The sequence below is a fragment of the Bufo gargarizans genome, chromosome 1, assembly GCF_014858855.1.
Source record: "Bufo gargarizans isolate SCDJY-AF-19 chromosome 1, ASM1485885v1, whole genome shotgun sequence".
NCBI classification, from domain to species: Eukaryota; Metazoa; Chordata; class Amphibia; order Anura; family Bufonidae; genus Bufo; species Bufo gargarizans.
In genome coordinates, this window is record NC_058080.1 from 313,775,266 (window position 1) to 313,801,778 (window position 26,513).

Genomic DNA, 26,513 nt, shown 5'->3' on the forward strand with positions numbered 1-26,513 from the left:
TCTCTTTACGATTTTTTTAAGTTGGGCGGTATGCTATATTCTCTTATGGAAATTGTTGTGGAATCATCCCACATGATGGTCTGATGAAGGTCACATGACAAAAACAATTAAAGGGCTTTGTTCAGTGCTAGTATATTGATGGCCTATCCTCAGGATAGTAAGAATAGTAGATGTAGAGCAGCGCCCACGTTGCGGTTTATTTTTATGGCACACTTTCTGTGAAGTCTGTCCAATAAAGAAGTCGCTGGAGATGCTGCCGTTACTCGTTTGTTTGTACTATCCTCAGGATAGGTCGTCAATAGCAGATCAGTGACTCCCTGCCAATCAGCTGTTTGAAAGGGCACTGGCGCTCGTGTGTGTGCAGTGCAGAAACAAGCGCCACGGCCTCTTTAAACAGCTGATTGGCAGGGGAAGCTCTGTTGTTACAAACTACGAACAAACCATGTATGTAGTCTGATCCTGCAGTCATGTATTACTCCCCGCTTTATACATGTACTGCAGAGACTTTTGTGCTCAGAGCTGTTGAGCAGTATACTTTCCTGAAGTGACTTTGGAGCTGTATTTTCTCTCTGAAACTGCACATTTCACAGCTACATAGTGTTAGTGTGGATAAAGGAAGAAGATGCAGTATTTATATAGTATTTGTCATATTTTGATACATTATTCCCATCTTTAAAGACCCAACATCTGCCTTACATATACAGCGGATATCAGGAAGGGGTTAATGAGTACAAGCTTTGCATAAAAAAAAAAAACATATTTTAACTTGTGCAGCAATTCATTGTCAGAAATGAGAAAAGCCTAGTTTATGGTGAAATATTCTTACCTCATGCTTGGAATAACATGGTAGCCTAGCCTAAATGGTGCCTTGCTGTGCGCTGAATGCTGCTGGGCAATCTTCTCCCCGACCTCATGCATGTGCTGTAATAGCTCTAGATGCTCAGGCTGAAGCATCTTTAGGCTAGAGATAGATTGCCATGGTAAGACTAGCCAGTGGTAACGCGCTTTGGGGTATTTGTCCTTAATTACCACAACCTTATCATCTTTGAAAACCTGCATTAAATAACAATAAAACAGTGTTACAACTAATACAAGCCAGCATCTACTCCACTGCACTGCATTTATTAGACTGAGTACAAAAGATGGAGTATGAAGAAGGGTTGCGATTCTGGATATCAAATTATGAACAGCAATACTGACAATTTCTCATATCTTAAAGAGGACCTGTCACCACTCCTTACATGCCTGGTTTAATAGCTTCATGCATCCCCCATGTAATAACAATTCTGGAACATCTATCCTTATGGCTCCAGAATTGTTATGGATGAATTGCTAGCAGTCTGCAGTAAGGCCCCTTGCAGACGAGATTAGGTCCGGATGCTTTGCGAATGCATTCAGTGAAAAATGCGCAATTTTGCAAACAAAGTCATTAAGTTTTGTCTGCGATCATGTTCAGTCTTTATCGCGCGGGTGAAATGCGATTTAATGTGTTTTTCACACGAGTGCTAAAAAACTGAAGGTTTACAAACAACATCTCTTAGCAACCATCTGTGAAAAACGCAGCTCTATTCACTTCTATGGGGCCTGTGTTGCGTGAAAAATGCAGAATATAGAACATGCTGCGATTTTCATGCAAGGCACAAGTGATGCATGAGAACCAACGCACATGTGCACAGCCCCATAGAAATGAATGGGTCCGGATTCCGTGTGGGCGCAATGTAGTCGCATCATGCATTGCACCCACGGGGAATACTCGCTTGTGTGAAAGGGGCCTACAGAAGGGTGTTCACCAGTTGGGGGGGGGTTTACCTGCACAGCCTCAGGCTACTTTCACACTCGCGTTTGATGCGGATCCGTCATGGATCTGCACAAACGCTTCCATTCAGATAATACAACCGCCTGCATCCATTCAGAACGGATCCGTTTGTATTATCTGTAACATAACTAAAACGGATCCGTCCTGAACACCATTGAAAGTCAATAGAGGACGGATCAGTTTTCTATTGTGCCAGTGAAAACGGATCCATCCCCATTGACTTACATTGTGTGTCAGAACGGATCAGTTTGCCTCCGCATCGTCAGGAGGACACCAAAACGCTGAATCGGATCTCAAAAACGGAAACCAAAACGCCAATGTGAAAGTAGCCTCACTTTAGGCTACTTTCACACTGCCATTTTGGCTTTCAGTTTGGGAGATCCGTTCAGGGCTCGTACAAGCGGTCCAAAACGGATCAGTTTTGCCCTTAATGCATTCTGAATGGAAAAGGATCCGCTCAGAACGCATCAGTTTGCCTCCGTTCCGTCTCCATTCCGCTTTGGAGGGGCGGACACCAAAACGCTGCTTGCAACGTTTTGGGGTCAGCCTGATGAAACTGAGCCAAACGGATCCGTCCTGGCACACAATGTAAGTCAATGGGGACAGATATGTTTCTCTGACACAATCTGGAACAATAGAAAATGGATCCGTCCTCCATTGACTTTCAATGGTGTTCAAGACTGATCCGTCTTAGCTATGTTAAACATAATACAAACAGATCAGTTCTGCCAAAGGATGCAGATGGTTGTATTATCTGAATGGATCAGTCTGTGCAGATCCATGACAGATCCGCACCAAACGCGAGTGTGAAAGTAGCCTTATCCAGTCAGTGCTGCGCAGGTACACCCCCCAACTGGTTACCACCCCTCTGTTCCCTTACTGCAGACTGCTAGCAATTTATTCATAACTTCTGGCAGAAATAATAAAGGAACAGCACAACATAGAGCCATAAGAATAGATGCCCCAGAATTGTTATTACATGGGCGATGCATGAAGCTATTAAATCAGGCATGTCAGGAGTGGTGACGGGTCCTCTTTAAAATGGTATTCTTGGGTCAGACATGTATGGCATATGAATAGAATATGTCATGTATGTCTGATAGCTGTGGGTCCTACATGTGGGTTCCGCCAACCTGCCTCACACCGTCCTGCTGGTCGCCACATTCAGACAGAGAGGTGCCCGGGTGTACAGAAACACCCAACCTCACTGTACTATGCTGTTTCCTTAAAGGGGTTTTCTGGGATTTTGATGACCTATCCTTAATATGCCATATTTTGCACTTGAGTTTTTGAGGGTTAAAAGGGAATCTGTCACCACATACCTGCAAATGAAACCTTCTCCCTGTGTAGATAAGCAGTGATTTCAGTACACGCTGTCCCATCTTGATAGTTGCCAATTCAGTGAAATCAGCCTTTTTAGTTTATGAAAATGTGCCCTCTGGTGCAAAGAGCATGTTGCTGCTGCACCTGGAGCTCTGTTCACAGCCATGCTCCCCTACTCTGAGTGACAGGGTCTGAAATCCCACAGCTTTGCATTTAGCACACAGGCAGTACGCTCAAGATTGCAGGGCAGGTGTGCAGACAGATTCCGTCTGTCCGGTGATCTCCAGCCTGTACTATATGCATAGTCAGGCGTGATTACCTCTATGCTGCCTGGCCCTGTCACTCAAAGTAGGGGAGCACTGCCAGCATAAAATGTGAGCGGAGCTCCAGCTACAAAGGCAATGCCCTCGTTGTACCAAGGTGCTTATTAGCATAAACGGATTTCTCTAAATTGGGGGCAACTATCAAGATGGGACAATCTGTACTGCGATCAGTGTAGAAGTGCACATCTACACAGGCAATAGGTTTAATGTCGTGACAGATGTTAGCTGAAAGTATATTAAATATAGGGTAAACAAAGTGCCTTTTTTCTTAATTTGTGTCATTTTTTGTCTCTGCCACTTATTTAAAAATGCAGCGTGCTTTTGTGGATCCTTGTGTCTGTTCCGCAAATTATAGAGCAGGTCCTATTCCTGTCTGTATTGGACAATGAGAATAGCTCTTTATGTTGATGGGAGTGAGAAAAATATGGAACACACACAGAAGTTATCTTTACTTTGCGGATCCGTTTTTAGCTGCCCGAAATGTGGACACAACCGTCTGCATGAGCCAGTACTAGATAAATGAGTGTCGTCACCTGCATATCTGGATCCTGCATAGAAACCTTTAATCCTTGACTCCAGTGTCCTTGGCCTTTAACCTATTCAGTTAACAAAAAGTAGCAGTTAGCAAAAAAAAATAATAATACATAAAAGGTCCAAAATCAAGAAAAAAATTATTAATGAATATAATAACCAATGAAAGCAATAAAAATTATGCAAAAACAAAAATCAGGCTGGATAATACCATGCACGGCAGGAACCATTGTCTATAATGGGATGCAGCTGCTTTGCGATATAAATGCCGGCTTCCAGCCAGACAAATGGTCGTGTATGTACACGTTTTTTTTGTCCAGCGGAATCCCTTTCACTTATGCCGGAAAGCAGTCACTGGGGTCTGGAGGTGCACAGTATTATGTGGCTAGGCTGGATCCAGTAAACTCTGGCAGGCTGGTCCTCTGTAAACGTATATGTGAACGTAACAGAAGTATAAGGGCTCATGCACACGACCGTATGTATTTTGCGGTACGCAAACGACAGATCTGCAAAAAATATGGATGACATCTGTGTGCCTTCCGTATTTTGCAGAACGGAATAGCTGGCCCCTAATAGAATAGTCCTATCCTTGTCCATAATGCGGACTATAGGACATGTTCTATTCTTTTGCGAACGGACATACAGAAACGGGATGCACATTCCGTTTTTTTGTGGACCCATTGAAATGAATGATTCCGAATATGGGCTGCAAAAAAAATTAAAAAAAATAAAACACAGAACGGACACGGAAACAAAATACGTTCATGTGCATGAGCCCTAAAGGACAGATAAAACCTGCCCTCTTTTTCATGACATTCTTTATTAGAATTCCAGCAGTTTAAGTGTACATCTATGTGTACAGAGGTCATGCAAAATAGGTTCTCAGGTACAATCCAGTATTTACAGAGTAAGTTATATATGAAATGTAAGAGGTAAAGTAATCACGAGACATTAACCCCTTCCAGCAAAAGTCAGTTTGGATCAAATGCCGGAGCCTCATTTTTTAAATCTTACATGTGTCACTTTATCTAGTAATAACTCTGAAACGCTTTTACTTATCCAAGCGATTCAAAGACTGTTTTCTCGTGACACATAGTATTTTATAAAAAAGAAAATGGCTGCACACCATTATACACACAAACAATAGAACTAAGAAATGGGGATCATTCTAAATAAAAGTGGTACAATACCGACTATAAATGAGTCAATGGAAGCTCTTAGCGCACATATTTGATCAAACATATAGTAGGTATTGTACCACTTTTATTTAGAATGATCCCCATTTCTTAGCTCTATTGTTTGTATGTATAATGGTGTGCAGCCATTTTCTTTTTTATACTCATGCTTGCTTCATGGATATGCATCTGTGATTCTGAAGGTTCTAGTCAAAATTTTCTTGTAACATCGGGACCCCCGCCGATCAGCTGTTTGAGAAAGCAGCGGCCTTCTCACTGTTTACCGCAGGCCCAGTGACATCACGACTAGTATCAACTGGCCTAGGCACGGCTAAACTCCGTTCACTTAAATGGAGCTTAGCCCCGCCCAGGCCAGTTGATACTAGTCGTGACGTCACTGGGCCAGCAGTAAACAGTGAGAAGAACCCCTTTAACATTCCCCTTATGTATACTTTATGTTGGCATTAGGGTACTTTCACACTAGCGTTGTTTGATCCATAAAAACGTGAAAACGGATTACATTTGAATCCCGATCAGGATTCTGATCACAATGAAAAAATGCATTGGAAAAAACGGATCCGCCATTTATGGACTAACTTTTTTTGCACATTTTTGGGGTTTAACATGCAAAAGCCGGATCCGGTTTGACGGAGCACACGGCGCCAGATCCGGCATTAATGCAAGTCAATGGGAATAATGCCGGATCCAGCGTTCAGTCAAAGTGTTCCAGATTTTTGGCCGGAGGTAAAAATACAACATGCTACGGTTTTCTGAAAAGCCTGATCAGTAAAAAAGACTGAACTGAAGACATCCTGATCCATCCTGAACGGATTACTCTCCATTCAGAATGCATGGGGATAAAACTGATCAGTTCTTTTCCGGATTTGAGTCCCTAGGACGGAACTCAGCGCCGGAAAAGAAAAACGCTAGTGTGAAAGTACAGTTATTTAATTATTTATTTTATGCACTTAAATAGCCCTGCTATATTCCACAGCACTTTACAGACATTCGCATCACAATCTAAGGTCACTATCAGTATGTCTTTGGAGTGTGGGAGGAAACCGGAGAACCTGGAGGAAACCCACACAAACGCGGGGAGAACATACTAACTACATGCAGATGTTGTTATTGGTCAGATTCAAACCTAGGACCCCAGTGCTACAAGGCACCAGTGCTAACCAGTGAGCCACCAAGCCACCCTGTTTTATCATTTTGTAAATATTTTATCTTTTAAATTGCTGGAAGGCTTAGAATTTAGAATCAAATCTTCAAAACCATGTTTTTAAGGACCAATTCAGTTCTAAAGTAATTTTAATACACAAGGCCAAATGGAGGTGAAATGTAATTTCTTTTTGTGCAGATTTTCTATTTGAATCCATTTTCCTGTAACACAGCAAGGGTTAACAGCAAAACAAAACTTCGATATTTATTACTCTGATTCTGCAGTTTACAGAAGCCCCCCATACGAGGTCGTAAATCTCTTCATGGGCACACTGCAGGGCTCTGAGCAGATGTTGCTGGAATGGTTTTCAGGTGCCATGTCACATTTGAATTAACCTTGAGGTTCCTCCAAAAAGTGACCCCATTTTTGGAAACTACACTCCTCAAGGGGTGAAGTAAATGCTTTGACCCAACAAGCGTTTCATAGAATTTAGAAACGCTTAGTTGTGACAAAGTACCTTTTTTTTATTGTATAATAAAATGTTGCTTTAACCCCAAATTTCACAAGGCATAACAGGAGAAAATGCACGCCCCAAATTGTTATGCATGTTCCCTGAATACGGCAACAACTCCTATGTTGTCATAAACTGCTGTTTGGGGGCACAGCAGCATTCAGAAGGAAAGGAGAGGCATCGGAGCAACCAATGTAGCTGTGTGAGGGCTTGTTTTTAGCGAGACAGGCTGTAGTTTTTATTGGTATCAATGATGCAAGTTGTAGTTTTGCAACAGCTGGAGGGCCGCAGGTTGAACATGCCTGATCTATTGCAATGCACTGTATTGTCAGTAAGACACTGACACTAAGCCTGATCAAACCCGAGCTCAGTAGGGTCTGGTAAGCCTGAATGCCTTTGTAAGGTGTCCGGCTTCCATGACGGTGGACCGCTGCCATCAAAGAGCGGTGGCCCGATGGGGGGAGAGAGGGAGCTCCCTCCCTCTGTTAACCCCTTACATCAGCTGTTGCTACTGTTGCAGCAGAGTGTCAGCTATATGTTATAGCTGAAACCTACTTCTGATTACAACAGCTCCATTCCTGTGTCGCTGCCATCACAGCCCCACAGAGGGGGAACCGAAAAGAGGACTGCAGGGACATCAGGGGCATAAAGGGGAGTAGTGGAGCTCGGAGCCCAAAACCAACATTTACATCACCTACGTGCTGATTGGTTAGTCTGTGCAGACTAACCAATCAGCGTGATCGCCGGCAAGGGACAACTCTCATTGGTCCCTTGCCGGCTTCTCCTGTGTCTCTGCTTTCTGTGAGAGAGTCCAGGGCTGTTATACTTTATAGTATCACAGCCCCATTTAACAGTTTAGGCCCGACTGCATTAAATTACATGGAATCTGGATGTACAGTTACTTCCATATGTGTGAAGGGGTTAAAGAGGACCTGTCACCTCTTACAACTTGTATTCTCCATGTAATAACAGTTCTGGAGCTTCTATTCCTATGAATCTATGTTGTGCCATTCCTCTATTATTTCTACTATAAGTTTATGAATGAATTGTCTGCAGCCTGCAGTAAAGGTCCAGATGGATGTTATCAGTCTGGCGTGTGTCCCTGCACAGTCCGACACCAGTGGAGTTGGAGTCAGAGTCAGTAGAAGAGTACCAACTCCAGCTTAAAAAAAAATGTATTTATTAACTTTCATAGCAATTTAGACAAGTTTAGAAATGGTAATCATTAATATGTAAAATGTATTTATGATTACCATTTGTAAACCTTTCTCTAATGATAAAGATTTCTTTCAGCATCATAACTATCATATTGCAAAATCTGTTCAGGAATGGTTTGACGAGCATGACTAAGAGTTCATGGCGATGACTTGGCCTCCAAATTCCCCAGATCTCAATCCGATCAAGTACCTGTATGATGAGCTGGAAGAATAAGGGGTCATGCACTTGAACGCATTTCATTTCCGTGTCTGTTCCATTATTTTTTTTGCAGACCGTATGCGGAACCATTCATTTCAATGGGTCCACAAAAAAATAATAAACAGTTACTCTCCATGTGCATTCCGTTTGTCTGTATTTCTGTTCCACCAAAAATAGAACATGTCCTATTATTGTCCGTATAATGGATAAGGATAGTACTGTTCTATCAGGGGCCAGCTGTTCCGTTCCGCAAAATACAGAATGCACACAGACGTGGTCCGTATTTTTTACAAATACATATGGTCGTGTGCATGAGCCCTAAGACTGATTCATGGATGCCAAAACTGCATAAGGGGCTGACACCGCTGAAAGGGAGACCTATTGTGTCTGGGATAGGGAGCCTAACATCGAATATGAGCACATATGTCAATAAGATTTTACGACCATTTATGGAAGGGTTCCCATCCTATATTTGAGACACAATGGACTTTTAAAACAACTAGATGTGATTCAATTTGAGGAGGGAACCTGGCTGGCTAGCCTTGATGTAGAGGCTTTATACAGTTCCATCCCACACGATAAAGGATGTCAAGCCATACAGTTTTTTCTTCGGCAAAGACGTGAACATTGCCGACGTCACAATATCTTCCTGATGGAATTAATCAACCTTATTTTGACACATAATGTCTTCTCATTTGCAGGCCAGATCTTCCAAAAGCTCAGGGATGTGGCAATGGGGAGTCCCTGTGCCCCGACCTATGCCAACCTCTTCCTGGGCTGGTGGGAGAGCGAGGTGTTTTTTTCGGACTGCATGGAACGATTCATGTCATCAATAGTACTGTAATGACCGGTGTCACGCACAGGGAGGAAAACAGGGAAAGCCCTGCCTAAGGCAGAGGGAAAGGTGGTGACCCCTAACTCACCTTGCGGCTGGCACCTGACTGCCCTGACGTCCCTAGACGGGTTCCTCACCCGTGCGGCGATCACGTGCCTAAACCCTGGCTTTCCCTGAAATGAGCCCTAGATAGTGAACGGGCCGGTGGGATCGCTAGTCCTCACCACTGCACTAAGAGGGAAACACCAGGGAGAGGACAGACAAACACAAACACCCAGGTGGACGACAACAACTGTCCACAAAGGTCCAACAGGGATCCGGAGGGTAGCGTTCTGAATCAACAGTCAGAGAACGCAGCAACACAGCTCCAGTGGGTCAGGATAGATGTCCAGGCAGGAAGCTCTATCTCTGGCAACCAGAGAAGTGTGAGAGAGGAATATAAGGAGGTTTGGGAGTGCTGGACAAGGAACAGCTGAGGAGAAGGAGCTACGGATCCCTGAGTGAGCCAAAAGGGTTTGCAAAGCAAACCCAGAAAGCTACCATAAGGAAAACAGCCCTATCTTAAATAGAGCGTGCAGCCAACCGCTGCGACTTCCTGACCCCGGGTATAACGGAGTCAGGCGTGGTTCTCGATACCCTCGTGACAGTACCCCCCTCTCTACGAGGGGCCTCCGGACACTCAGGACCAGGTCTCTCAGGATGAGAGGCATGAAAAACCCGAACTAACCTGTCGGCGTTTACCTCAGACGCAGGAACCCACATTCTTTCCTCGGGACCGTAACCTCTCCAATGCACCAGATATTGAAGAGAGCGGCGGACCCGACGAGAATTAACAATTTTGGATATCTGAAATTCTAGATTACCATCCACGACAACAGGAGGGGGTGGCAGCGGTGATGGTTCTAGAGGTGGAACATATTTTTTGAGTAACGACTTATGAAAAACATAATGAATTTTAAAAGTCTGAGGTAACTCCAGGCGAAAAGCCACGGGGTTGATAATGGCTACAATTTTGTAAGGGCCAATAAACCTAGGACCCAGTTTCCAAGAGGGAACATTCAATTTAATATTCCTAGTAGACAACCACACATAGTCATTCACTCCTAGGTCCGGACCTGGCGACCGTCTCTTATCAGCCATGCATTTGTATTTACCTCCCATATTTTTCAAGTTAGCTTGCACCTTCTGCCATACCGATGAAAGAGATGACGAAAAACGTTCCTCTTCGGGAACCCCAGAAGACCCCCCCTCTTTGAAAGTACAGAATTGGGGATGAAAACCATATGCACCAAGAAATGGTGACTTGCCAGTGGATTCCTGACGACGATTATTTATGGCAAACTCAGCTAACGGTAAATATGATGACCACAACTCTTGGTTTTCAGACACAAAACATCTTAGATATGTCTCAAGGTTTTGGTTGGTTCGCTCAGTCTGTCCATTCGACTGAGGATGGAAAGCTGAGGAAAAGGACAAGTGTACCCCCAAACGGGAACAAAAAGCTTTCCAAAATTTAGAAATAAACTGGGTACCCCGATCCGAAACAACATCGGAGGGGACCCCGTGAAGCTTCACGATTTCACTGACGAATACCTGAGCAAGAGTCTTAGCATTAGGTAGTGCGGGTAACGCAATGAAGTGTACCATTTTGCTAAACCTGTCCACTACTACCAAAATCACTGTTTTACCTGCAGACAAAGGTAAGTCAGTGATAAAATCCATTGACAGATGTGTCCACGGTCTATTGGGAATGACGAGTGGTAATAGAGACCCTGCAGGACGTGTATGTGAAACTTTTGGGCGCGCACAGGTAGAACAAGAAGACACAAAATCCAATACATCCTGACGCAACCTTGGCCACCAAAAACGACGAGACAATAGCTCCAAGGTTGCTTTACTACCCGGGTGCCCAGCAAGTGCCGAATTATGATGTTCCTTTAATAATTCGAAACGTAGGTTCAACGGTACAAACAATTTCTCTGAGGGGCAAGAGACCGGGGCGTCCCCCTGGGCCTCTAACACCTTCCCCTCCAAAACAGAGTGTACCGCAGAGACAACCACTCCTCTTTGTAGAATGGGCACCGGATCACTCACATTACCCCCTCCAGGGAAACAACGAGATAGTGCATCAGCCTTGGTGTTCTTTGCCCCCGGACGATAGGTAATAACAAAGTTAAACCTGGTAAAAAATAGCGACCACCTAGCCTGTCTAGGGGTGAGACGCTTAGCTGATTCGAGGTACAGCAGATTTTTGTGGTCCGTGAGTGGACTGCCCCCTCTAAGAAGTGGCGCCACTCCTCAAACGCAAGTTTAATAGCTAATAGTTCCCTATTGCCAATATCGTAGTTCTTTTCTGCTGCAGATAGTTTTTTCGAAAAGAAAGCACAAGGACGCCATTTGCCAGGAGACGGACCCTGAGACAGCACCGCCCCCACTCCCACCTCTGACGCATCGACTTCAACAATAAAAGGCTGAGAGACATCAGGTTGGACTAGTACAGGTGCTGAGGTAAACCTCTCTTTTAGAGAGGAAAAAGCAACTTTAGCGGCGTCAGACCATTTAGAAAAATCAGTCCCCTTCCTAGTCATGTCAGTAAGCGGTTTTACAATAAGTGAATAATTTTTAATGAATTTCCTATAGAAATTCGCGAAGCCCAAGAACCGTTGTAGTGCTTTGAGGTTCTCAGAAGATCCCAATCTAAAATTGCCTGGACCTTCCTAGGATCCATACGGAAACCTGAAGCAGATAAAAAATAACCCAGGAATTGTATTTCCTGAACGGCGAAGACACATTTTTCAATCTTAGCATATAATTCATTCGTCCGTAGGACCTGCAGTACTTGTCTGACATGCTCCTCATGTGTTCTCAGATCAGACGAATAAATTAAAATATCATCTAGGTATATTACCACAAACCTGCCGATTAGATGACTAAAAATGTCGTTAACGAAATGTTGAAAGACGGCAGGAGCATTGGTCAGACCGAAAGGCATAACTAGATTTTCATAATGCCCCTCAGGGGTGTTAAACGCTGTCTTCCACTCATCCCCCTCCTTAATACGAATCAGATTGTAGGCCCCCCCATGATCAAGTTTGGAGAACCACCTAGCACCCGCAATCTGATTAAACAGGTCAGGAATGAGAGGAAGAGGGTATGGGTCTCGGATGGTTATCAGATTTAATTTGCGAAAATCTAAGCAAGGACGCAGGCCCCCATCTTTCTTTTTAACGAAGAAAAACCCTGCAGCCACGGGTGAAGAAGAGGGCCTGATGTGTCCCTTAGCCAAGCTCTCGGAGATATAATCTTTCATGGCTTGTCTCTCTGGACCCGAAAGATTATATAACCTGGTCTTGGGTAATTTTGCGCCGGGAATAAGGTTAACCGGGCAATCATAAGGACGATGAGGTGGTAACTTCTGACAACCCTTTTCAGAAAAAACATCCTCAAAATCCGAAATAAATGTAGGTAGGGTAGTTATGGAGGCGACTAAGCAATTGCTATTTAAGCAATTTTCTCTGCACTGCTCACTCCACTCCAATATCTCCCTGGCCTGCCAATCCACTACTGGATTGTGCGCTACCAACCAGGGAGGACCCAGCACCACCGGAGTGGGAAGCCCCTCCAGAACATAACCTGAAAGCATCTCGTTATGGTGGTCCCCTACCCGAAGGTGTATATTATGAACAATGTGGGTGAGGTTTCTCTGAGACAGGGGAGCAGAATCAATAGCGAATATGGGAATGGGTCTCTGTAACGTACAGAGAGACAAACCCAAAGTGCGGGCAAAATGGGCATCTATCAAATTTACCCCTGCTCCACTGTCTAAAAAGAAAGAAATAGTCTCAGTCTTATCACCAAAAACAATAACCGCTGGCAACACAAATTGCGATGTACGTATGGAGGAGACGTATACCCCCCGGCTGACATCCTCCACACAGCCTGGGGTTAGTAGTTTTTCCGACGGTCTTTTGTTTCTGAGGAAAGAAGGACAGACATTAATGAAATGACCCCTCTCCCCACAAAAAAAAACAAACCCTACGCCTACGGCGAGCCTCAGGAGGACGGACCTGACGAGTAGTTCCTCCTAGCTGCATAGGCTCGTCTAAGTCCGTACAGACTAACTGCTGCTTGAGAGGAGTTACCAATTTCTCCGGTTCTTTCAACCTGTCCCTAAGGCATCTCTCTATACGGATAGAAAGGGACATAACCGCATCAAGGGAAAAGGGGGTCTCATATAATGCAAGCGCATCCTTAACCCTTTCGGATAACCCAGAGCAGAACTGACTCCTGAGAGCCGGGTCGTTCCATTGGGTATCCGTAGCACACCTACGGAATTCAGAGCAATACTCCTCTACCGGCCGTTCTCCTTGTAAGAGTCTCCGTAATCTTGATATAGCCAGTGCTACTCGGTCAGGGTCGTCATATATGAGACCCAAGGCCCCGAAAAACTCATCCACTGACCGAAGAGCCTGGGAATCAGTAGGTAAAGAGAACGCCCAGGACTGCGGGTCCCCCTGCAGCAGGGAAATAACAACCCCCACCCGCTGATCTTCATTACCAGAGGAGTGAGGGCGCAGTTTAAAATATAACTTACAGGCCTCACGGAATGCCAAAAACTTGTCCCTTCCCCCAGAAAATCTGTCAGGGAGAGGGACCTTGGGTTCCGCAACAACCTGGTTACCAGTAGCAACCGCTGGGCTTGCGGTCAGTTGTAATTGCTGCTGTTGCTGGAGGACCGACGCCTTCAATCCTACCACCTCCAAAGACAGGCCATGAAATTGTTTGGACAGAGCAGCAATTTGATCCATACTGGATTCTAAGTAGGTAAAAAAAAAAAATATATATAAATATATATATATTTTTTTATTATTATTATTATTTTTTTTTACCTACACAAAATAAGGGCCAGAGATAATGTAATGACCGGTGTCACGCACAGGGAGGAAAACAGGGAAAGCCCTGCCTAAGGCAGAGGGAAAGGTGGTGACCCCTAACTCACCTTGCGGCTGGCACCTGACTGCCCTGACGTCCCTAGACGGGTTCCTCACCCGTGCGGCGATCACGTGCCTAAACCCTGGCTTTCCCTGAAATGAGCCCTAGATAGTGAACGGGCCGGTGGGATCGCTAGTCCTCACCACTGCACTAAGAGGGAAACACCAGGGAGAGGACAGACAAACACAGACAAACACAAACACCCAGGTGGACGACAACAACTGTCCACAAAAGGTCCAACAGGGATCCGGAGGGTAGCGTTCTGAATCAACAGTCAGAGAACTGGAGGTTTGGGAGTGCTGGACAAGGAACAGCTGAGGAGAAGGAGCTACGGATCCCTGAGTGAGCCAAAAGGGTTTGCAAAGCAAACCCAGAAAGCTACCATAAGGAAAACAGCCCTATCTTAAATAGAGCGTGCAGCCAACCGCTGCGACTTCCTGACCCCGGGTATAACGGAGTCAGGCGTGGTTCTCGATACCCTTGTGACAAGTACTTTGGTTACGATTTATTGATGACGTGCTGATCTTATGGAGAGGGCAAGAGTCTGAATTTCATCAGTTTGTCTCAGAACTGAATAGGAACCAATTGGGGTTGTTTTTTACATCCAAAATAAAGGCCAAACAAAAATCGTTCTTGGATCTCTCCATTGCATTTGACACATCAGGAAGGATAGTAACAAATAGTAACTGACGCATATGGGCACGTGAAGATAAGCGTCCTTGATATCTATCGAGGACAGGTACCCCCACCCCCCGGTTCCATGGACACAATGACCAACCTCAGTGACTCAATCCGGAATCTGTGAACGCGAAGGAAACGGTTGCGCGCCTTGAGGTCCCGTTCGAACGGGACGGACCGTGCCCTCTTTTTTGGGAACCACAAAGAGATTAGAGTAAAACCCCTGAAAACGGTCTTGCGCAGGAACCAGAACAATCACACCTTGCTGCAGCAGCAGCGTGTGAATTGCCCCCCAAAAAAAAAAAGAAGAACTGCGGGAAAGGCTGGAGGAGACTACTGGAAAAAAAAAACAGGACGGAGGGGAGGCCTTGAAGTCCAGCTCGTAGCCCTCTGCAATGACCTCCCTCACCGACGCATCTGGGACGCGAGCTAAACATGCCGAAACACATGAAACTGTCCGCCCACCCGAACGGAAGGCACCATGAGCTGCCGTCATGCAGCGGCTCTCTTAGGGTTAAAGGACTTGGAGCCCTGTTGACGGGAATGCCAGGAAGGCCGCGGCTTAAAGGAAGGCTTGTGCTTCTGGCCTGCGGCCGACTTATCGGACGCTCCGTTGGGGCTGCTGTTTTTTTTAATTATTAGACCGCCCCCTGTTCTGTGGTAAATGGGTGCTCTTACTACCTGTAGCATCCGAAATGATCTCATCTAGGCGCTTACCAAAAAGTCTGCCGCCGGTAAAGGGGGAGGGCCGTCAGAGTCCGCTTTTGAAGCAATATCTGCCGCCCAGCATGAGAGCCATAGGGTACGGCGAATAGCCACCAACAGGGCTAACGAGCGAGCCATAAACCTGGCCGCGTCCAACGATGCTTCACAAATATATGCGCTGGCATGCAAGAGCTGCAGGGCCACATCTGCAAGTTCCCCCGAGGGGACTCCCGAGTCAAAACCCTGGCGTAAATTACTTGCCCACTCTTCCATAGCCTTGCTCACCCATGTAGAGGCAAACACCGGCTGCAGCGCTGTTCAAAGGCAGATTTTGCAAACCCTTCCAGCTTCTTATCTTTGATTTTAGAAAAAGAAGTATGTTTAGCCAAGAGGGAAACTGGCGGGTCCACTATAGGTGGAGCCGACCATTTCTTAGTCAAATCCTCTGGAAAAGAATAAAGGACTTTAAAGCGTTTTGGCAACATAAAACGTCTATCTGGAAAATTCCACTCCTTGGAGAGAGAGGAATCAAATTCCTGGTGGTCGGGGAAACACTTGTGCGAGCGATGGGACCTTCTAAAGGAAAAACCCAAGCTGGCAGATGACGGAACGCAATCCTAAACCTGCAACATCTCAATAACTGCCATAATTAAATTGTCCACCATGGAGGATAGTTTGGGCGATTGACCCTCCGGTGAGACAACATCCTCATGTGACCCTCTCTCCTCGGAACATGCCTATTCAACTGAGGACATGTCGGAGTGAGACTCTCTAGCAGGAGGAGGAGAGGATGAGGACACAGGAGACACAGAACACCTTTTGGGGGAGGAAGTTCTGGCCCATTTTGTAGGGCGGCCGCGATGGGCACGAGCCACATAATCCCCAGAGTCGGACTGGTCAGAGGACTGCCTCGCCGACAAACGCCCCAATATATCCACAATAACTTTGTTGGTATTGGAGACATCCTGTATCACCCTAGATAGGGAACGCGCCCATTCTGGTTCTTCCCTAGGTTGGGCAGTGGGAAGCAATGGGTCTGGAGCAGAGCCACTTGATGGCACAGAAGCAGAGGCCTCCATTAACAACAGCCCCGGCTGGCCCAGAACCAATGCACCGAAGTGGAAGCGGCGCTGAGGAGTGTAAACTCCGCCCCCTCCTCTCCTGGTGCACTCCAAAGGACGCAGTCAGCCCGGGAAGCCGCAGCAGACGCGCGGCGTGTACAAAGAAGGCAGCCACCCACTTGCTGCAGAAGTGTCCCAGGTAAATTAACCCTTTAAAGAGATTGCTGCCCAAGTCCAAACGTGGGGAGGAGGGGATACTGGCCGGGGTACCGGAGGGGGGCACTGAGAGGGGCACTGGAGGTGGTACTGAAGGGGTTTATTAGAGGGAAGCACTGCTCCTACTCACCTGTCCGAAATCTTCTGCCCCCCTGGCTCCAGCCGGATCACCACATTCGGTGTGCGGCCCCATGGTGAGGGACGCTACACCGGAAACATAAGGGACTTTTGCTGGGGCGGCCATGGTGATGCGATTGCTGGCAGGAACCTCTGGTCCTCCTTTTCTTCCGGAGAGCAGGAACAAGCAGGGGGCTTGGGTGACCCCCTGGTCTCCCATCTCCTGGTTGAAAGTGCAGGCTGTTTAAAAGACTGCCTGAAGCTTCCGGCTAGAAGGGAAAAAAAGACAAAATTAGTAACTACCAGACCTGCAACGCAGGAAGGTCTGCCTCCTACAGACACTAAGCTAAAACTGATTAGCTTGGTCCCTGCAGGAAGTGATATAGCTGAAGAGGGAGGAGCTTACACTTTGTGTGCTTAGTGTCCGCCTCCTAGTGGCAACAGCTATACCCCATGGTCAAGGCCTGTGTCCCCCATTGAGAGAGATGAGAAAATAAGATGAGTAATCAACAATTAAACGTTGATTAGATATGAGGGTGCCCATACGCATGCGGCTTCACTGAGAATTACTATGTGTTTGGCTACAAGGCATGAGCAGGTGAAATACTCCGCAATCATGTGCGTCATCGCACAGTAAAATCCCATGGCGGCATGGCGCAAAATGCCAAACATATGGGCACACTTTGGGTGTATAAAAAATTGTCAAAGGGTTTGTCCACTGTGTATGAAATGTCAAAGTACTGCATTTACTAAAATACTTGTTCTAATCTGTAGCAGTATCCCAGTTTTAGTGCCTGCCTCCGGGTCTTGGCAGCTGAACATCTGCCAACATCCCAATACAGGAAGGGATCTTCCTGCCCACCTCTCTGTGACTAGATGTGACCAGTGATATGTTTGATGGTCCTGGTTGTCAAAAAAGCTAAACCAGCCCCCCTCTCTGTCTAAGCTGTGACAAAGAAGGGGACTTGCTTAGTTATTTTGCTATGTGGCACACTAATGATGCCATTTGGCACGCAATCCTGCACCCTAAGAAGTGTGTGCTGGGTTCTTCTCAGCATTTCTGGCTGGTTGGCTAGGAGGTATCATATGGCCTGATTCTTTACTTCGTTCTTTTGAAGGTACTATGGAACAGTTCATGTAATCACTCTCAACATATCAGGTGAGATGGAAGAACAAACACCATGCCCCCTTCTGAATCTAAACAAAAATTGCGGGGGGTTTCAGGAGAAGCAATATCACTGAAATTTTTTTTTTTTTTTTTTTTTTATAAAAACAATGTGTGCTTGCAATGTGCTCTATACTGACAGTCAACACAAAATTAGACTTTTTAAAATCCTGCATGTTAACGTACCTCAGGAATACACTGTGGCTTTTCCTTTCTCTTGCTGCTTTCCATTGAATCACTTTGCGATTTTGGACATTTTCTAGACATTTCCAAGTGATCATTTTGCGGATCCTCGTGGGATCTTTTGTCTACACGTTTTATGGTTTCTGGGGCCTCTTCTGCTCTGGAGGTTCCTGGTTCCTGAATAAACTCTACTGAGTAAGGATACAATTTATTCACAATATATAGTACATGGCCGGGCTTCAACTTAGCTTCATGATCTTTGCCGATGTCCACCGAATCAACACTGCTTGGGTTTGTTCCTATCTAAGCGAAAGAAGTAAAACGTTAAAATTAATATTTACGTTATAAAAAACAAAACAAAAAAAAAAAAATAACAATATTTGAATTGGTACCAATGAGTACAGAAAACAGGGTTAGGCAGCTAATGAAAACCATGGAGGAGTGCGTTATATTCCTCAACAGCTCTACATAATATACCTGGAGCAGTGCTCAAAAGCAAATGACATGTTTGCCTTCATTCCACACACAAGTCGTGATGGGCAGACGGTAAGTTGGTAACATAAATCATTATTGACTGACATCAATGGCAGATACAAAATGGAACATATCAAATCAGATGTCTAAAATTGTGAGCAATTGACTTCCCCATTAGGGCACAGTGGGGGATATTTATCAAAACTGGTGTAAAGTAAAACTGTCTTAGTTGCCCATAGCAACAAATCAGATTCCATGTTTCATTTTCCAAAGGAGATCTGAAAAATTTAAGGTGGAATCTGATTGGTTGCTAGTGGCAACTAAGTCAGTTTTCCTTTACGCTAGTGATAAATCTCACCCAATGACTAAGAGTACATTCACAAGACTAAGTATTTTGCAGTCCGCCGATCCGCAAAACACGGGTACTGACCCTATGATAGAAATACCTATAGGACATGTTCTATCTTTTTTGCGGGGCCGCAGAACAGAACTATGGATGCGGATAGCACACATCTTTTGCGGCCCTATTGAAATGAATAGGTGCACACTTGTTCCACAAAATTGCGGAACGGATGCGGACCCAGAAGTACTGTCGTGTGAATGGATCCTAAAGTAAATGTGACAGTCTTAACTGTAAGTCCATATTCATTCCACCAAACACAATTTAAAACATCCCACATGTGTACAATTGTTTTTATGTATACACACACACACATATATATATATATATATATATATATACACACACACACACACACACATATATACACACTGCTACAACAGGTAGAAATGATAGGCAATTAGCAAGACAAGACCTATAAAAAGGTGTGATTCTACAGGTGGTGACCACAGACCATTTCTCTGTTCTCATCCTTTTTGGCTGTTGTTTTGGTCACTTTTGAATTTTGTCATTGCTCTTACCCTTATAGTTGCATGAGATGGTGTCTATAACCAACAGAAGTTTCTCAGGTAGTGCAGCTAATCCAGGATGGCACATCAATGCGAGCTGTGGCAAGAAGGTTAGCTGTGTGTCAGCATAGTGTCCAGAGCATGGAGCAAATACCAGGAGACTTGGAGGGGACCGTAGGAGGGTAACAACCCAGCAGCAGGAACACTACCTTCTCCTTTGTGCAAGGAGGAACAGGAGGAGCAGTGCCAGAGCCCTGCAAAATGAGCTCCATCAGGCTACTAATAGCCATGTGTCTGCTCAAACTGTCAGAAACAGACTCCATGAGGGTGGTATTAGGGCCTGACGTTCACAAGTCGGTGTTGGGCTTACAGCCCAACAGCGTGCAGAGTGATTGGCATTTGCCAGAGAACACCAAGATTAGCAGATTAGACATTGGCGCCCTGTGCTCTTCACGGATGAGAGCAGGTTCGCACTGAGCACATGTGACAGACGTGACAGAGTCTGCAGACGCTGTGGAGAGCATTCTCCTGCCTGCAACATCCTTCATCATGACCGGTTTGGCAGTGGGTCAGTGCTAGCCAGAGGTACCCTGACTGCCATTAGGTACCGGGATTAGATCCTCAGACCCATTGTGAGACCATATGTAGGTGCAGTGAGCCCTTGGTTCCTTCTGATGCATGACAATGCTAGGCCTCGTGTGGCTGAAAGGTGTCAGCAGTTCCTGCATGATGAAGGCCTTAAAGGGGTTGTCCGGGTTCAGAGCTGAACCCGGACATACCCTTATTTTCACCCCGGCAGCCCCCCTGAGCCTAGCATCGGAGCATCTCATGCTCCGATGCGCTCCCGTGCCCTGCGCTAGATCGCGCAGGGCACAGGCTCTTGTGTTTTCAATAACACACTGCCGGGCGGTAACTTCCGCCCAGCGGTGTGTTCGGTGGCGTCACCGGCTCTGAGGGGCGGGCTTTAGCTCTGCCCTAGCCGTTTTACTGGCTAGGGCAGAGCCAAATCCCGCCCATCAGTGCCGGTGACGTCACCGGGCTTCCTGTCAGCCCCATAGAGAGCCCCGGTACGTCACCGGAACTCAGAAAAATGCCTTTGCCCTGTGCAATTTAGCGCAGGGCAAAGGAGAGCATCGGAGCATGAACTGCTCCGATGCTCATGTCAGGGGGGCTGCCTGGGTGAAAATGGAGGTATGTCCAGGTTCAGCTCTGAACCTGGACAACCCCTTTAATAACATGGGCTGACCTTTCCGTTCCCCAGACCTGAATCCAATCAAGCACATCATGTCTCGTTCCATCCACCAACAGCACGTTGCACCATAGATTGTCCAGGAGTTGACTGAACATCTGCCGCTTCATCAAGAGCATGCCCAGGTGTTGAACAAAATAGTAGATAGAGTCCAGCTCACCTGCTTAGGGCATTCAGTCACAATGAACTCCTGGTGCGCGGAAAATGTAAGACCTTGGGAAACTTGGCTGATAAAAAATAAATAAAAATCCAGCACCAAGGAAATGTAAAGCTGTGCGTTCATTTATTACAGTGGTAAAATTCATGCAGCAAAGTCAACGCATTTCAAACAAAACTGTCATGATAGTTTTGTTTGAAACGCGTTGACTTAACAGATGGCTGTCACTGGATGTCGTTGATTTGCTGCATGAATTTTACCACTGTAATAAAAGGTACGCACAGCTTTACATTTCCTTGGTGCTGGATTTTTTTTTTTTTTTTTAGCAGCCATGCCCAGCCGTTGTAGGTAGGTCATACAGACATGTGAAGGCAACACACAATGAGCCTCATTTGCTTGTCTTGAGGCATTTCCACTGAAGTTGGATCAGCCTGAAATTTCATTTTCCACTTTGATTTTGAGTATCATTCCAAATCCAGACAACGCAATTCACTATGTAATGAATAATGATTTTTGCAACTAGTATATTACATTCATTTAGATCTAGGATGTGGCATTTTAGTGTTTCCTTTCCTTTATTTTTTGAGCTATAGATATATATAACCACTGCTCCTGCTAGCAGCTGATGGGTGGGGCTGTCAGACCCCTACCGATCTAGTCCTGGACAACCACTTTTCTAATTTCTGTCTGTGTACAGTGCTCTATACACTCCTTTAAAGGTTATTAAAAAAAAGCACAACTACACAGCAGTAATGAAGGAACTTTACTCTCTTTTAAACGGTTCTCCACTTCGCAATACGAATGACTATTATGCCTTCCCAAAAACACTGATTACATCTAAGCCCATCCTCTTAACCTTTATACCATTTCACAAGGCCTTGACACTCAGACATGCAATAAGATCTTTGGCCTTGTTTCTGTGACAAGCACATGGCTTTCTGCAAGCCCCATTCAGACCATTGTGGAACAACCTGTGAAATGTCTGTAACAACTTGTGAACATATCCTTAAAGTGATCCGGCTGTTTAGCTGGATTTAATATTTGTGAAAAGAGTAACATAAGGTAAGAGGTTCACACAGCTTTTTTTTTTCTTTTTTTTATGCGGATTCTGGTGTATTCTACGGCAAAGTCAGACTCCTTTCACATCTGCGTCCGGAGCTCCAATCAGAGCTTCCATCACAGAATTAGTTAAAAATAACAGAAATTAATTTCTCTCTGCTGAAAAAATGTTCTCCGGAACGGAAACCTAACAGATCCCATTATTGTCAAAGGGGTTTATTTGGCTTAGTTTGAGTCAGTTATGTGCTGAATCTAGCACTTCTGTTATTTTCGTTCTTCTGCTCTTAGAGCAGAAGAACGGAAAAATTGGTGCAAATGTAAAAGCAGACTTAGGGCTCATGCACATAACTGCAGGTCAGATGCGGACCCATTCGCCTCAATGGGGCCACAAAAGATGCGGACAGCACACACGTCCGTTCCACGACATCCGCAAAATTAGAGAACATTTCCTATTCTTGAACGCATTACGGACAAGAATAGAACTGTTCTATTAGGGGCTAGCCATTCCGCAAAATGCGGAATGCACATTGCCACTATACGTGTTTTGCTGATCTGCAATTTGCTGAATGTAAGTATGTGTGATTTCAATAGGATTCTGTGCAGATTTTTTTTTTTACTCTAAAAACTGTCATGTGACAACACCGGGGTCAATCTTGTGCTCAGATCCACAGTATGACAAAAATCAATGCTACCATGGATTCCACTGCAAATACACGTCAGATTTTTCAGACGTGATAATTCTGAGGTTGGAGACTGGTAAACCAGTAGCATCATATATTTTCCCTTTTAAAAACTTACACTTGCATTTAAAAAAATGACCCAATTGCCTTTAACAGACTGCAATGCTTCTGTTGCCATGTGAATGCATTCGAGGCTCCTAGCAACCAAACTCCATTTCATCTTCTGTCTCTACCTCTGAAGCATAGAATTTCCTTTCTTTAAACGACAGAAATAGAACACAGTCTACATACTAGATGAATATATATTTTTGAAATCCAAATAATTCTCTTAACTTCATTTTACATGCATCATTTTCAGCACAAACAACTTACCTGTCTGACTTTCACGTAACCTTTGTTGCAATCTGATATCAATTGCACTGCAAAAACAAAAGGCTGGGTTTATGGCGGCATCAGATTGAGAATGTAAAGTATAGCAATAAACAAAGCATATGCAGAATCAGGCACAAGTCTCCCTATGTTTTTATGTGCCTGCACTGATAGAGCTCACCAAATCCGGACCTAGCAGTTCTACGCTTATACTTTGAGACCGTATCTAAGTGTAATACCAGTGGGAATAAAAAGTACACAATTCAGTATACAAATACACTTGTTATACAGGGGGAGATTTAGCACTCCCCTAAGCCTTGGTTCTGGCTTAAAGGGAACCTGTCATCACCTGTATGCTGACCTCACTGAGGGCAGTATAAATTAGTGACAGAAATGCAGATTTCAGCGGTGTGTCACTTATCAGCTAAAAGTCAGTGGTTGCTGAGAACCGGCATCATAATCATTGCAGCCCAGGCCTTGAAAAGAGTCCAGTCTACCTGAGAAGAGTCCTGGTTATACATAATCTCCTGCTCTCCCCTGCTCTCTCTAAAATCAACTCACCTGTCTCTACTTTATGCTACCCATACTAACGGCAGCATAAAGTTGATGACAGGTTCCCTTTAAAAAGTTTGCAAAACCTAGTTTTGCCACTGCAATTAAACTTGGTCACAACTACCATTTTTCTCACCAGTTTCCAAAAAGGAGTCATGTGGGGGTGGGGTATGGGTTAGGACATCTGCCCTGGTACAATTATCATCATTTACACAAGAAACTGGCTACAGCTGGAGTAAATTTCAATCATGGGCATGGACTGCCGGAGGATGTATTTAAATCATGATGTGTTGATAAAATCAGGGCCTTAGTGCCCAGGTCATATGCAGTTGATTCGTTCATATATAGCTACCTAAAATGTTCAGCTTTCAGTACCTGAATATGCAAACCAGTATAGTAATCTGTATGTCCACCTACTGGGGGCTGCACCTGCTCCGTTTTATCCTTCAACTGCCACCAGCCCTATCCATTATTAGAAACTGTGACAGGTACAGGAAGAGAGCTGCATCAGAAGGGACACACCCCTATGTTGTGCTAGGGAGAGGGCTGCAGCAGAAAGGATACACCCCCTGAAGTCCCAGTCAGAAGAGAATTTAGCAGAGCAATTGGGACAATGAATGGGGAGATCTCGGGATCTATATGAGGTACAGGGCTGGTTCTAGCTTTGTTAGAAAGAGATTGTCAGTGATGGCTAACCTTGGCACTCCAGCTGTGGTGAAACTATGACTCCCAGCATGCTCCATTTATTTCTACAGAGTTCTGAGAGCAGCCAAGCAAGGGGGGCATCTTGGGAGTTGTAGTTTTACCACAGCTGGAGTGCCAAGGTTAGCCATCACTGTAATCTATATGATGTCTGATTTTCATTTTTTACATTAAAGGGAACCTGTCACCCAAAAATCGCCTATTAAGCTGTTTACAGTACCTTATAGTGCTGTATAGTCGTTTCTTGATGCACTTTTTGTTCGTTTTGCCGCATGTATGCTCACTCAGAAATCGTTGTTATATTCAGCTGCTGCCCCGTGCTTCAAGTCAGGCTTGAAGTCACGGGGGCAGCGGCCTCGGCGTCTTACATGGCCCTCTCCCCGCCCCCTGCCTCTGTGACTGACACCCGAACTCCGAATCCGAGACCGCGCTCAACGGCCGCATGCGCAGTAAAGGGCGGCAGGAGCGCGGTCCCGGCTGCCGCGCGTACTACGCGCCGTCTTACTTTCGCCGCACTGCGCATGCGCCCGACATCCTGTATCAAACGCGCCCGCGCCCAGATGCCGGGCGCGGGCGCGTTTGATACAGGATGTGGGGGCGGGGAGAGGGCCATGTAAGACGCCGAGGCCGCTGCCCCCGTGACTTCAAGCCTGACTTGAAGCACGGGGCAGCAGCTGAATATAACATCGATTTCTGAATGAGCAGACATGTGGGAAAACGAACAAAAAGTGCATCAAGAAACGAGTATACAGCACTATAAGGTACTGTAAACAGCTTAATAGGCGATTTTTGGGTGACAGGTTCCCTTTAATCATGGCACAGCCTCTTTGACATTACCTTGCTGGCGGGAACATTTCTTGTCCACTATTTGTGTCTCCGGCCCTCGCCCAATAAATACTGGCTGCGCATGGGGCAGTTTGATTCGGCAGCGTGCATTTTCCTTACTTACTAACCAGCAATCAAGCATTGTAGACCTGAAATGGAAAATTGTGAGAAAACGGGTAAATGCACACATGGTGGCAATGGTCTAGCTTTCTAGATCTCAAAAACTGCAGTAATCTTTGTACCGGTTCTAAAAATGTTCAGTTAAAGCCAATAGTAAAAACTGCGAGACAAAGTGCAACAAAACCAATCAAGTGAGTATTCTGCAGTTTAGAAGCAATGGTAGCATGTCCTGAAGTGCACACATCTCAACTGTAGTAAAAAAAAGAAAACCTGACTGCGAGAACTGCTACAGTAAAAGTACCATAGCAGTAGGAGGTGTGAATGCTACCAAAGGCCACATTCATGGCCCTTTGTACATCTGACTCATATCAGGGCGCTGTATCCATTGTAACGCTCCAACAGTCAAAATCCCATGGATTGAAAGATGAAAAACAGCATGGGTTTACTTCAGGGAGATCATGTCAAACTAATCTTATTGATTTTTTTTGATTGGGTGACTAAAACAATAGGTGCAGTAGACATTGCTTATCTAGACTTTAGTAAGGCTTTTGATACTGTCCCACATAGAAGGCTTGTCAATAAATTGCAGTCTTTGGGCTTGGACTCCCATATTGTTGAATGGATTAGGCAGTGGCTGAGGGACAGACAACAGAGGGTTGTAGTCAATGGAGTATATTCAGACCATGGTCTTGTTACCAGTGGGGTACCTCAGGGATCTGTTCTGGGACCCATATTGTTTAATATCTTTATCAGCGAAATTGCAGAAGGCCTCAATGGTAAGGGGTGTCTTTTTGCTGATGATACAAAGATTTGTAACAGGGTTGATGTTCCTGGAGGGATACACCAAATGGAAAAGGACTTAGGAAAACTAGAGGAATGGTCAAAAATCTGGCAACTAAAATTTAATGTTAACGTGGTGAGAGGTAAATGAAAACAGCGGCACTCACCCGTGTGTTTCAAAAGACTTCGGCAGCTTTATTTATTCAAAGGTTTCATCAGGCAGGGGGCGGGTATTCACAGGCACGCATTGATCAGCGGCGGCCGTTTCGCGCTACATGCGCTTCTTACATAATGTTGATAAGTGCAAGATAATGCACATGGGGCGTAAAAACCCAAGAGCAGAATATAAAATCAGTGATACAGTCCTAACCTCAGTATCTGAGGAAAGGGATTTAGGGATCATTATTTCAGAAGACTTAAAGGTAGGC

General features: G+C 45.2%; 1 protein-coding gene across 2 annotated transcripts in view; it reads right to left on the reverse strand.

Moving 5' to 3' along the window:
- The window catches only part of APTX (aprataxin), a 55,638-nt gene that overhangs the window by 13,841 nt on the left and 15,284 nt on the right, over positions 1-26,513 (reverse strand). For both annotated transcript variants that reach the window (XM_044305431.1, XM_044305440.1), the window contains exons 2-6: positions 25,198-25,334; positions 23,110-23,156; positions 18,213-18,512; positions 3,996-4,058; positions 827-1,053 (exon numbers count right to left, since the gene is read on the reverse strand). In XM_044305431.1, coding sequence (XP_044161366.1) covers positions 827-1,053; positions 3,996-4,058; positions 18,213-18,512; positions 23,110-23,156; positions 25,198-25,334 — 774 coding nt within the window. The remainder of the gene's footprint in view (positions 1-826; positions 1,054-3,995; positions 4,059-18,212; positions 18,513-23,109; positions 23,157-25,197; positions 25,335-26,513) is intronic.